The following is a 14458-nucleotide window of genomic DNA, read 5'->3' as shown; positions in this document are numbered from 1 at the left end:
GCCATTTTAGGAGCGGTCCAAATTTGACTTTTTTCGCCATACTATACTATTGCCTTGTTTGACCAATTTTTTCGACATGCTAAATTATGAGGTTTTTGGCCTTTTTTGGCCTTTATTCCCACTTTGTGCGCTATTACGCGTCTCTACGAGCTATTCTAAGTCGCTTTCAGCCATTTTAGGAGCGGTCCAAATTTGACTTTTTTTCGCCATACTATACTATTGCCTTGTTTGACCAATTTTTTCGACATGCTAAATTATGAGGTTTTTGGCCTTTTTGGCCTTTATTCCCACTTTGTGCGCTTATTACGCCTCTCACGAGCTATTCTAAGTTGTTTTCAGCCATTTTTAGGAGCGGTCCAAATTTGACTTTTTTTCGCCATATACTATACTATTGCCTTGTTTGACCAATTTTTTCGACATGCTAAATTATGAGGTTTTTGGCCTTTTTTGGCCTTTATTCCCACTTTGTGCGCTATTATGCGTCTCTACGAGCTATTCTTGGTTGCTTTCAGCCATCTTAGGAGCGGTCCAAATTTGACTTTTTTTCGCCATACTATACTATTGCCTTGTTTGACCAATTTTTTCGACATGCTAAATTATGAGGTTTTTGGCCTTTTTGGCCTTTATTCCCACTTTGTGCGCTATTACGCTGCCTCACTGAGCTATTCTAAGTCGTTTTCAGCCATTTTTAGGAGCGGTCCAAATTTGACTTTTTTCGCCATACTATACTATTGCCTTGTTTGACCAATTTTTTCGACATGCTAAATTATGAGGTTTTTGGCCTTTTTGGCCTTTATTCCCACTTTGTGTGCTATTACGCGTCTCTACAAGCTATTCTAGGTTGTTTTCAGCCATTTTAGGAGCGGTCCAAATTTGACTTTTTTCGCCATACTATACTATTGCCTTGTTTGACCAATTTTTTAGACATGCTAAATTATGAGGTTTTTGGCCTTTTTTGGCCTTTATTCCCACTTTGTGCGCTTATTACGCTCTCTACGAGCTATTCTAAGTCGTTTTCAGCCATTTTTAGGAGCGGTCCAAATTTGACTTTTTTCGCCATACTATACTATTGCCTTGTTTGACCAATTTTTTCGACATGCTAAATTATGAGGTTTTTGGCCTTTTTTGGCCTTTATTCCCACTTTGTGTGCTATTATGCGTCTCTACGAGGTATTCTAGGTCGTTTTCAGCCATTTTAGGAGCGGTCCAAATTTGACTTTTTTCGCCATACTATACTATTGCCTTGTTTGACCAATTTTTTCGACATGCTAAATTATGAGGTTTTTGGCCTTTTTGGCCTTTATTCCCACTTTGTGCGCTTATTATGCTGCGTCTCTGAGCTATTCTAGGTTGTTTTCAGCCATTTTTAGGAGCGGTCCAAATTTGACTTTTTTCGCCATACTATACTATTGCCTTGTTTGACCAATTTTTTCGACATGCTAAATTATGAGGTTTTTGGCCTTTTTGGCCTTTATTCCCACTTTGTGTGCTTATTACGGCGTCTCTACGAGCTATTCTAGGTTGTTTTCAGCCATTTTTAGGAGCGGTCCAAATTTGACTTTTTTTCGCCATACTATACTATTGCCTTGTTTGACCATTTTTTCGACATGCTAAATTATGAGGTTTTTGGCCTTTTTTTGGCCTTTATTCCCACTTTGTGCGCTATTACGCGTCTCTACGAGCTATTCTAAGTCGTTTTCAGCCATTTTTAGGAGCGGTCCAAATTTGACTTTTTTCGCCATACTATACTATTGCCTTGTTTGACCAATTTTTTCGACATGCTAAATTATGAGGTTTTTGGCCTTTTTTGGCCTTTATTCCCACTTTGTGTGCTATTACGCGTCTCTACAAGCTATTCTAGGTTGTTTTCAGCCATTTTTAGGAGCGGTCCAAATTTGACTTTTTTCGCCATACTATACTATTGCCTTGTTTGACCAATTTTTTCGACATGCTAAATTATGAGGTTTTTGGTCTTTTTTGGCCTTTATTCCCACTTTGTGTGCTATTACGCGTCTCTACACGCTATTCTAGGTTGTTTTCAGCCATTTTAGGAGCGGTCCAAATTTGACTTTTTTCGCCATACTATACTATTGCCTTGTTTGACCAATTTTTTCGAAATGCTAAATTATGAGGTTTTTGGCCTTTTTGGCCTTTATTCCCACTTTGTGCGCTTATTACGCTGCCTCTCTGAGCTATTCTAAGTTGTTTTCAGCCATTTTAGGAGCGGTCCAAATTTGACTTTTTTCGCCATACTATACTATTGCCTTGTTTGACCAATTTTTTCGACATGCTAAATTATGAGGTTTTTGGCCTTTTTTGGCCTTTATTCCCACTTTGTGCGCTATTATGCGTCTCTACGAGCTATTCTAGGTTGTTTTCAGCCATTTTTAGGAGCGGTCCAAATTTGACTTTTTTCGCCATACTATACTATTGCCTTGTTTGACCAATTTTTTCGACATGCTAAATTATGAGGTTTTTGGCCTTTTTTGGCCTTTATTCCCACTTTGTGTGCTATTATGCGTCTCTACGAGCTATTCTAGGTTGTTTTCAGCCATTTTTAGGAGCGGTCCAAATTTGACTTTTTTCGCCATACTATACTATTGCCTTGTTTGACCATTTTTTCGACATGCTAAATTATGAGGTTTTTGGCCTTTTTTGGCCTTTATTCCCACTTTGTGCACTTATTACGCTGCCTCTCTGAGCTATTCTAAGTCGTTTTCAGCCATTTTTAGGAGCGGTCCAAATTTGACTTTTTTCGCCATACTATACTATTGCCTTGTTTGACCAATTTTTTCGACATGCTAAATTATGAGGTTTTTGGCCTTTTTGGCCTTTATTCCCACTTTGTGCGCTTATTATGCGTCTCCTGAGCTATTCTAGGTTGTTTTCAGCCATTTTTAGGAGCGGTCCAAATTTGACTTTTTTCGCCATACTATACTATTGCCTTGTTTGACCAATTTTTTCGACATGCTAAATTATGAGGTTTTTGGCCTTTTTTGGCCTTTATTCCCACTTTGTGTGCTATTATGCGTCTCTACGAGCTATTCTAGGTTGTTTTCAGCCATTTTTAGGAGCGGTCCAAATTTGACTTTTTTCGCCATACTATACTATTGCCTTGTTTGACCATTTTTTCGACATGCTAAATTATGAGGTTTTTGGCCTTTTTTGGCCTTTATTCCCACTTTGTGCGCTTATTACGCTGCCTCACGAGCTATTCTAAGTCGTTTTCAGCCATTTTTAGAGCGGTCCAAATTTGACTTTTTTCGCCATACTATACTATTGCCTTGTTTGACCAATTTTTTCGACATGCTAAATTATGAGGTTTTTGGCCTTTTTGGCCTTTATTCCCACTTTGTGCGCTTATTACGCTGCCTCATTTAGCTATTCTAAGTCGTTTTCAGCCATTTTTAGGAGCGGTCCAAATTTGACTTTTTTCGCCATACTATACTATTGCCTTGTTTGACCAATTTTTTCGACATGCTAAATTATGAGGTTTTTGGCCTTTTTGGCCTTTATTCCCACTTTGTAGCGCTTATTACGCTGCCTCTACGAGCTATTCTAAGTCGTTTTCAGCCATTTTTAGGAGCGGTCCAAATTTGACTTTTTTCGCCATACTATACTATTGCCTTGTTTGACCAATTTTTTCGACATGCTAAATTATGAGGTTTTTGGCCTTTTTTGGCCTTTATTCCCACTTTGTGCGCTATTACGCGTCTCTACGAGCTATTCTAAGTCGTTTTCAGCCATTTTTAGGAGCGGTCCAAATTTGACTTTTTTCGCCATACTATACTATTGCCTTGTTTGACCAATTTTTTCGACATGCTAAATTATGAGGTTTTTGGCCTTTTTTGGCCTTTATTCCCACTTTGTGTGCTATTACGCGTCTCTACAAGCTATTCTAGGTTGTTTTCAGCCAGTTTTAGGAGCGGTCCAAATTTGACTTTTTCGCCATACTATACTATTGCCTTGTTTGACCAATTTTTCGACATGCTAAATTATGAGGTTTTTGGCCTTTTTTGGCCTTTATTCCCACTTTGTGCGCTTATTACTGCGTCTCACGAGCTATTCTAAGTCGTTTTCAGCCATTTTAGGAGCGGTCCAAATTTGACTTTTTTCGCCATACTATACTATTGCCTTGTTTGACCAATTTTTTCGACATGCTAAATTATGAGGTTTTTGGCCTTTTTTGGCCTTTATTCCCACTTTGTGTGCTATTACGCGTCTCTACAAGCTATTCTAGGTTGTTTTCAGCCATTTTTAGGAGCGGTCCAAATTTGACTTTTTTCGCCATACTATACTATTGCCTTGTTTGACCAATTTTTTCGACATGCTAAATTATGAGGTTTTTGGCCTTTTTTGGCCTTTATTCCCACTTTGTGCGCTATTACGCGTCTCTACGAGCTATTCTAAGTCGTTTTCAGCCATTTTTAGGAGCGGTCCAAATTTGACTTTTTTCGCCATACTATACTATTGCCTTGTTTGACCAATTTTTTCGACATGCTAAATTATGAGGTTTTTGGCCTTTTTTGGCCTTTATTCCCACTTTGTGTGCTATTATGCGTCTCTACGAGCTATTCTAGGTTGTTTTCAGCCATTTTTAGAGCGGTCCAAATTTGACTTTTTTTCGCCATACTATACTATTGCCTTGTTTGACCAATTTTTTCGACATGCTAAATTATGAGGTTTTTGGCCTTTTTGGCCTTTATTCCCACTTTGTGCGCTTATTACGCTGCCTCACGAGCTATTCTAAGTTGTTTTCAGCCATTTTAGGAGCGGTCCAAATTTGACTTTTTTCGCCATACTATACTATTGCCTTGTTTGACCAATTTTTTCAACATGCTAAATTATGAGGTTTTTGGCCTTTTTTGGCCTTTATTCCCACTTTGTGTGCTATTACGCGTCTCTACAAGCTATTCTAGGTTGTTTTCAGCCAGTTTTAGGAGCGGTCCAAATTTGACTTTTTTCGCCATACTATACTATTGCCTTGTTTGACCAATTTTTTCGACATGCTAAATTATGAGGTTTTTGGTCTTTTTTGGCCTTTATTCCCACTTTGTGTGCTATTACGCGTCTCTACAAGCTATTCTAGGTTGTTTTCAGCCATTTTTAGGAGCGGTCCAAATTTGACTTTATTCGCCATACTATACTATTGCCTTGTTTGACCAATTTTTTCGACATGCTAAATTATGAGGTTTTTGGCCTTTTTTGGCCTTTATTCCCACTTTGTGCGCTTATTACGCGTCTCACGAGCTATTCTAAGTCGTTTTCAGCCATTTTAGGAGCGGTCCAAATTTGACTTTTTTCGCCATACTATACTATTGCCTTGTTTGACCAATTTTTTCGACATGCTAAATTATGAGGTTTTTGGCCTTTTTGGCCTTTATTCCCACTTTGTGCGCTTATTATGCGTCTCTACGAGCTATTCTAGGTTGTTTTCAGCCATTTTTAGGAGCGGTCCAAATTTGACTTTTTTCGCCATACTATACTATTGCCTTGTTTGACCAATTTTTTCGACATGCTAAATTATGAGGTTTTTGGCCTTTTTTGGCCTTTATTCCCACTTTGTGTGCTATTATGCGTCTCTGAGCTATTCTAGGTTGTTTTCAGCCATTTTTAGGAGCGGTCCAAATTTGACTTTTTTCGCCATACTATACTATTGCCTTGTTTGACCATTTTTTCGACATGCTAAATTATGAGGTTTTTGGCCTTTTTTTGGCCTTTATTCCCACTTTGTGCGCTATTACGCTGCCTCACGAGCTATTCTAAGTCGTTTTCAGCCATTTTTAGAGCGGTCCAAATTTGACTTTTTTCGCCATACTATACTATTGCCTTGTTTGACCAATTTTTCGACATGCTAAATTATGAGGTTTTTGGCCTTTTTTGGCCTTTATTCCCACTTTGTGCGCTTATTACGCTGCCTCTCTACGAGCTATTCTAAGTCGTTTTCAGCCATTTTTAGGAGCGGTCCAAATTTGACTTTTTTCGCCATACTATACTATTGCCTTGTTTGACCAATTTTTTCGACATGCTAAATTATGAGGTTTTTGGCCTTTTTTTGGCCTTTATTCCCACTTTGTGCGCTTATTACGCTGCCTCACGAGCTATTCTAAGTCGTTTTCAGCCATTTTTAGGAGCGGTCCAAATTTGACTTTTTTCGCCATACTATACTATTGCCTTGTTTGACCAATTTTTTCGACATGCTAAATTATGAGGTTTTTGGCCTTTTTGGCCTTTATTCCCACTTTGTGCGCTTATTACGCGTCTCTACGAGCTATTCTAAGTCGTTTTCAGCCATTTTTAGGAGCGGTCCAAATTTGACTTTTTTCGCCATACTATACTATTGCCTTGTTTGACCAATTTTTTCAACATGCTAAATTATGAGGTTTTTGGCCTTTTTGGCCTTTATTCCCACTTTGTGCGCTTATTACGCTGCCTCACGAGCTATTCTAAGTCGTTTTCAGCCATTTTTAGGAGCGGTCCAAATTTGACTTTTTTCGCCATACTATACTATTGCCTTGTTTGACCAATTTTTCGACATGCTAAATTTTTAGGTTTTTGGCCTTTTTTTGGCCTTTATTCCCACTTTGTGCGCTATTACGCGTCTCTACGAGCTATTCTAGGTTGTTTTCAGCCATTTTTAGGAGCGGTCCAAATTTGACTTTTTTCGCCATACTATACTATTGCCTTGTTTGACCAATTTTTTCGACATGCTAAATTATGAGGTTTTTGGCCTTTTTGGCCTTTATTCCCACTTTGTGCGCTTATTACGCATCTCTCACGAGCTATTCTAAGTCGTTTTCAGCCATTTTAGGAAGCGGTCCAAATTTGACTTTTTTCGCCATACTATACTATTGCCTTGTTTGACCAATTTTTTCGACATGCTAAATTATGAGGTTTTTGGCCTTTTTGGCCTTTATTCCCACTTTGTGTGCTATTACGCGCTTCTACGAGCTATTCTAGGTTGTTTTCAGCCAGTTTTAGGAGCGGTCCAAATTTGACTTTTTTCGCCATACTATACTATTGCCTTGTTTGACCAATTTTTTCGACATGCTAAATTATGAGGTTTTTGGCCTTTTTTGGCCTTTATTCCCACTTTGTGCGCTTATTATGCCTCTCTGAGCTATTCTAGGTTGTTTTCAGCCATTTTTAGGAGCGGTCCAAATTTGACTTTTTTCGCCATACTATACTATTGCCTTGTTTGACCAATTTTTCGACATGCTAAATTATGAGGTTTTTGGCCTTTTTGGCCTTTTATTCCCACTTTGTGTGCTATTACGCGTCTCTGAGCTATTCTAGGTTGTTTTCAGCCATTTTAGGAGCGGTCCAAATTTGACTTTTTTCGCCATACTATACTATTGCCTTGTTTGACCAATTTTTCGACATGCTAAATTATGAGGTTTTTGGCCTTTTTGGCCTTTATTCCCACTTTGCGCTTATTACGCTGCGTCTCTACGAGCTCTTCTAGGTTGTATTTGGCCATTTTTCGGAGCGGTGCTAATTTGACTTTTTTCGCCATACTATACTATTGCCTTGTTTGACCAATTTTTTCAACATGCTAAATTATGAGGTTTTTGGCCTTTTTTGGCCTTTATTCCCACTTTGTGTGCTATTACGCGTCTCTACAAGCTATTCTAGGTTGTTTTCAGCCATTTTAGGAGCGGTCCAAATTTGACTTTTTTTCGCCATACTATACTATTGCCTTGTTTGACCAATTTTTTCGACATGCTAAATTATGAGGTTTTTGGCCTTTTTTGGCCTTTATTCCCACTTTGTGCGCTTATTATGCGTCTCTCACGAGCTATTCTAGGTTGTTTTCAGCCATTTTAGGAGCGGTCCAAATTTGACTTTTTTCGCCATACTATACTATTGCCTTGTTTGACCAATTTTTTCGACATGCTAAATTATGAGGTTTTTGGCCTTTTTGGCCTTTATTCCCACTTTGTGTGCTATTATGCGTCTCTCACGAGCTATTCTAGGTTGTTTTCAGCCATTTTTAGGAGCGGTCCAAATTTGACTTTTTTTCGCCATACTATACTATTGCCTTGTTTGACCAATTTTTTCGACATGCTAAATTATGAGGTTTTTGGCCTTTTTTGGCCTTTATTCCCACTTTGTGCGCTTATTACGCTGCCTCTACGAGCTATTCTAAGTCGTTTTCAGCCATTTTTAGGAGCGGTCCAAATTTGACTTTTTTCGCCATACTATACTATTGCCTTGTTTGACCAATTTTTTCGACATGCTAAATTATGAGGTTTTTGGCCTTTTTTGGCCTTTATTCCCACTTTGTGCGCTATTACGCGTCTCTACGAGCTATTCTAAGTCGTTTTCAGCCATTTTTAGAGCGGTCCAAATCTGACTTTTTTTCGCCATACTATACTATTGCCTTTGTTTGACCAATTTTTTCGACATGCTAAATTATGAGGTTTTTGGCCTTTTTTGGCCTTTATTCCCACTTTGTGTGCTATTACGCTGCCTCTACGAGCTATTCTAGGTTGTTTTCAGCCATTTTTAGGAGCGGTCCAAATTTGACTTTTTTCGCCATACTATACTATTGCCTTGTTTGACCATTTTTTCGACATGCTAAATTATGAGGTTTTGGCCTTTTTGGCCTTTATTCCCACTTTGTGCGCTTATTACGCGTCTCTACGAGCTATTCTAAGTCGCTTTCAGCCATTTTTAGGAGCGGTCCAAATTTGACTTTTTTCGCCATACTATACTATTGCCTTGTTTGACCAATTTTTTCGACATGCTAAATTATGAGGTTTTTGGCCTTTTTTGGCCTTTATTCCCACTTTGTGTGCTATTACGCGTCTCTACAAGCTATTCTAGGTTGTTTTCAGCCATTTTTAGGAGCGGTCCAAATTTGACTTTTTTCGCCATACTATACTATTGCCTTGTTTGACCAATTTTTTCGACATGCTAAATTATGAGGTTTTTGGCCTTTTTTGGCCTTTATTCCCACTTTGTGCGCTATTACGCGTCTCTACGAGCTATTCTAAGTCGTTTTCAATAATCTTTAGGAGCGGTCCAAATCTGACTTTTTTTCGCCATACTATACTATTGCCTTGTTTGACCAATTTTTTCGACATGCTAAATTATGAGGTTTTTGGTCTTTTTTGGCCTTTATTCCCACTTTGTGTGCTATTACGCGTCTCTACAAGCTATTCTAGGTTGTTTTCAGCCATTTTTAGGAGCGGTCCAAATTTGACTTTATTCGCCATACTATACTATTGCCTTGTTTGACCAATTTTTTCGACATGCTAAATTATGAGGTTTTTGGCCTTTTTGGCCTTTATTCCCACTTTGTGCGCTTATTACGCTGCCTCACAAGCTATTCTAAGTCGTTTTCAGCCATTTTTAGGAGCGGTCCAAATTTGACTTTTTTCGCCATACTATACTATTGCCTTGTTTGACCAATTTTTTCGACATGCTAAATTATGAGGTTTTTGGCCTTTTTTGGCCTTTATTCCCACTTTGTGCGCTATTATGCGTCTCTACGAGCTATTCTAGGTTGTTTTCAGCCATTTTTAGGAGCGGTCCAAATTTGACTTTTTTCGCCATACTATACTATTGCCTTGTTTGACCAATTTTTTCGACATGCTAAATTATGAGGTTTTTGGCCTTTTTTGGCCTTTATTCCCACTTTGTGTGCTATTATGCTGCCTCACGAGCTATTCTAGGTTGTTTTCAGCCATTTTTAGGAGCGGTCCAAATTTGACTTTTTTCGCCATACTATACTATTGCCTTGTTTGACCATTTTTTCGACATGCTAAATTATGAGGTTTTTGGCCTTTTTTTGGCCTTTATTCCCACTTTGTGCACTATGACGCGCCTCTACGCGCTATTTTAGGTCGTTTTCAGCCATTTTTAGGAGCGGTCCAAATTTGACTTTTTTCGCCATACTATACTATTGCCTTGTTTGACCAATTTTTTCGACATGCTAAATTATGAGGTTTTTGGTCTTTTTTTGGCCTTTATTCCCACTTTGTGCACAATGACGCGTCTCTACGCGCTATTTTAGGTCGTTTTCAGCCATTTTTAGGAGCGGTCCAAATTTGACTTTTTTCGCCATACTATACTATTGCCTTGTTTGACCATTTTTTCGACATGCTAAATTATGAGGTTTTTGGCCTTTTTTTGGCCTTTATTCCCACTTTGTGCGCTATTACGCGTCTCTACGAGCTATTCTAGGTTGTTTTCAGCCATTTTTAGGAGCGGTCCAAATTTGACTTTTTTCGCCATACTATACTATTGCCTTGTTTGACCAATTTTTTCGACATCCTAAATTATGAGGTTTTTGGCCTTTTTTGGCCTTTATTCCCACTTTGTGCGCTATGACGCGTCTCTACGAGCTATTCTAGGTCGTTTTCAGCCATTCTTAGGAGCGGTCCAAATTTGACTTTTTTCGCCATACTATACTATTGCCTTGTTCGACCATTTTTTCGACATGCTAAATTATGAGGTTTTTGGCCTTTTTTGGCCTTTATTCCCACTTTGTGCGCTATGACGCGTCTCTACGAGCTATTCTAGTTCGTTTTCAGCCATTTTTAGGAGCGGTCCAAATTTGACTTTTTTCGCCATACTATACTATTGCCTTGTTCGACCATTGATTGTATACATTGATGTTTCTTTCCAAGGTATATTACACATTAAGCCATTTTTAAAAATGCTATATAATTGTATTTTGGGACGTTTTCTTTTTCTCGATATAATATTCTTTTTCTACTACTACTACTATACTACTACTACTATGATGTGTCTCGACATGCTATAGTATGTGTTTTTCAGCTTCTTTTTTCACGTCATATATTGCCATTTTTCGACATACTATACTATGTTGTGTTTGACATATTAATATTGTTCTTTCAACATGCCAAAGTATAATGTTTTTTACCATTAACCTTGGACATGTTATACTATGACATGTCTGGAAATCCAATGTGGTTTTCACCCCTTTTTTTTAAATGTGATATTTTGACATTTTTCGATATTACACACTGTCAGTTTTGGCTTTTTTTTCGACGTTATACTTTATTTTTGAACATTTTTTCAAGATGCTATACTATGGCATGTTTGGACATGCTCCACTATGTGGTTTTCAGACATTGTTTAGACATGTTATATTTTGACAATTTCCATCATACTATACTATATAGTTCTGGGCTTTTTTTTTTTTTTCGACATGCTGTATTATGCCATTTTCTTTCATACCATAGAATACATTACATGGTCACCTTGGCTAATTAAACTCTTAACTGTAACATTTTTTCTCCTATCAAGGAAAGCTATGTGGCTCTGCAGGAGAAATTATCAATGGACAGTTTACATACACTGGTGTGGAATTTGGAGATACTGCTAGAGCCATCTGTGATGATGGGTAAGCAAATTTCTCTATCTTCCCTTACTTTATTTTACACATAAAATATTTAGCATTCTCCATTTGTAAAACTATGACTTTCATTTCCTCCTTGCCAGACACCGTCTTGTGGGACGGGCAACCAGGACCTGCATGAGTCAAGGTTGGAATGGACATGTTCCTACCTGTGAAGGTGCTGCAAGCAACAAAAGTATCATTGCGAGCCCTTTAATTTTCCCTCATCTTTAGTTGTGCTAAACACTGTATCTCTTCCAGCTGTGGTGTGTGAGGAGCCTTCAAAAGCAACAAATGCAGTGATGAAAGGCCCACAGGAGCCACCATACACATACAGGACTGTGATTCGCTACCATTGTCATGTGGGAACCCTTACTGGTCAAAGCCAGATTTGGTGTACCGAGGATGGGACATGGAGTGATTCTCCTCCTACATGCAAAGGTTACTGATAATATTGGTGACAAAATACTTTTTAAATCGTTATCCAACTTTTTTACCTTTTCTGACATTAATAGAAAAAACATTGATTTCTGTTCCCACAGAAATAACATGTCCATTTCCAAATGTCTCCAACGCCTACTGGATGGGAGCTCAGACCAAGATGTATCGAGAAAGGGACACTATATATATCGAGTGTACCCCTGGCTACACAAGGACTGGCCCAAGCATTGCTACCTGTGGTCCTGATGGCCAGTGGTTCCCTGGCCTGCCCAAATGTACATATCAGTAATAAATTCTTTGTTGTATATGCATTACTTGACATTATTAGAGCCTGAGCACCAAAAGTGGTGAGAAGACCCTCTTGGAATGCAACGAATTATTATTTTTTTCTCCCCAATGAATCTAATTTTTGGAGGTCAAAAAATGCTCAAAAACTCATTCAAGGTGGTGCATTCGTCCAGTCTTGGAAAAGATTCTGTATTTTGGTGGTTTCAGAAACGGGTGTGGCAAAATGGCTCCACAGCTCCCCCCAACATGTAGCACCACTTACTGGTTTCTACTACAATTATGAAATTTTGTTACACTTATGTATCATGCCCAGATGCAATTTTTGGCGATTTTGGGCCTTGTACTTTTGTGAACCTGTCCTACAGGATTAATCTGATTGACGTCAAATTTGGTGTGTCCAATCTTAATCCCTTGATGATGGACAGTTATCAAAGGTCAGCGCAAAACTTTTATGGTTTTCCCATGGCGCTGCGTATAATTTATGTTTTGCCATGAAACAGGAAATTGTTGTTACTTTGGTGTACATTGTACATTGCTGTCCCAAGCAAAGAGCTATAGGGAACATCGAAAATGCACAGGGTCTCTGGAGATTTGGCTTAGTGGGTAATTCAGGTGGTTAGTATGCCTGAGGGTGCTGGTTCAAGTCTTGTCTGGGACAGGGGACATTTGACTTTTATGGCATAAATCAAATATATCAGCTGATATATCTGTTTGCTCTGCTGATATAAGTCATCAAAGACATACCTTGCCATGAACACTTAAAACAGTTAAAACACACACAACTGTCTCCTTGTTTCCTGAATTTTCTTATACTGAATACTGAATTTTCCCTGCCAAGAACTTCATTGAAAAGTCATCAATGTCCAAAGCACAGGGCTAAAGGGAATGTCATATATATAGGAGATGGCAGGTAGTTTAGCTCAGTAGGTAAATCAGATGGTCAGGCTACCTGAGGTTGCCAGTTCAAGTCTTGTATGGGACAGGTGACATTTGACTTTTATGGCGTAAATAAAATAAAATATCAGTTGATATATCTGTTTGTTCTGCTGATTTAAGTCATCGAAGACATACCTTGCCATGAACACTTAAAACATTTACAAAACACACAATTGTCTCTTTGTCTGCTGAATTTTTTTGACAGATGTCACTACCAATACTGAATTTTGCATTTCAACACCGTTTGACCCTTATATCAGCAGAACAGATGGATATATCAGCTGATATTTTATTTTATTCATGCCATAAAATATCATTTGGATGTAGATGCATACAGTTTAGACACTGACTGAGATATTGCAGAGCAAATTAAGGTATGTAAAGTTGAATGATATGTCGTTTTGGCCGATAAATCAGGTGAAGTTTTCCAGAAACAGGTAAAACTAGTATTGGCAGATGCGTCTGTCAGAATAAAGGAATATCGGCCGGACTCATATATCAGTCGAGTTTCGACAGATGTCACTCACTGCTGATGCTGAATTTTGCGCTTCAGCGCCATATGACCCTTATATCAGCAGAACAGGCAGATACTTCAGCTAATATTTTATTTTATTTATGCTATTGCATAGCAAATGAAGGCACGTAAAGTTAAATAATATGTCATTTTGGCCGATAAATCAGGTGAAGTTGTCCAAAAACAGGTAAAAGCAGTATCGGCAGATGCGTCTGTTGAAATCAAGGAATATCAGTAAAGAAATGTCAAAGTAAGATCTGAGGTAATTTAGAAACTGTGATGTAATAACATACTTTGTCCATTAGAGAGTACTGACATGTTTTAATATTCAAGTGTATGGCATTTTGTTTGTTTGTTTGTGATGCAGTTGTCTCCTTGTCTTGTACATGTTTAGTTTTCGCGAATTCTGGCATTATCTGTTAAATTTCAGCCATGCATTTTGTACCGTTACATAACAGCTTCACTTTTGAGGCTACAAGAGCCACCTGGAAAATAACTTTCTAAAATTATCTGCCCCAAGCAAGAATCGATCTCATGACCCTGTGGATTCAAACCAGCCACTTAATCCTCTAAGCCAAACCTCCTGACAATACAACTAAATTTGACGTTCTATTTCACACGCTCGTAAGTCTTTTAGGCATAAAGTTCAATCTCACGACCTGAAACACTCTTGAAGCACCAACTGGAGGAGGAGATACGGTCACTGAAATGTAAAACTACCATATGAAATCCAACCTAGTTAAACATCAGTCAGTGGAAGATGGAAGTAATGCTTTCTTATGCTAAAAAACACAATGTATCCCCTCTAACATCTACCTTCAATAATGCACTAATAGTGATATATTTTCTTACTTATTAAACTTCTATGAACTCATAATACAGACATTAAAGTATGTTTGAAATGAAGC

The 14458-nt window shown here is 38.2% G+C and overlaps 1 protein-coding gene across 1 annotated transcript in view; it reads left to right on the top strand.

Moving 5' to 3' along the window:
• The window catches only part of LOC121946472 (complement component receptor 1-like protein), a 49082-nt gene extending 34626 nt beyond the window's left edge, over window positions 1–14456 (top strand). The window contains exons 7-10 of the mRNA XM_088081969.1: window positions 11281–11377; window positions 11476–11549; window positions 11633–11812; window positions 11914–14456. Of these exons, the coding sequence (XP_087938095.1) occupies window positions 11281–11377; window positions 11476–11549; window positions 11633–11812; window positions 11914–12101 (539 nt within the window). The 3' untranslated portion in view covers window positions 12102–14456. The remainder of the gene's footprint in view (window positions 1–11280; window positions 11378–11475; window positions 11550–11632; window positions 11813–11913) is intronic.
• The last annotated feature ends 2 nt before the right edge of the window (window positions 14457–14458 follow it).

The sequence above is a fragment of the Plectropomus leopardus genome, chromosome 9 (genome assembly GCF_026936395.1).
Source record: "Plectropomus leopardus strain MGB_pleo_1.0 chromosome 9, ASM2693639v1, whole genome shotgun sequence".
NCBI classification, from domain to species: Eukaryota; Metazoa; Chordata; class Actinopteri; order Perciformes; family Serranidae; genus Plectropomus; species Plectropomus leopardus.
Note: the sequence above shows the minus strand (reverse complement) of the source record. Positions and strands in the feature narration are given on the sequence as shown.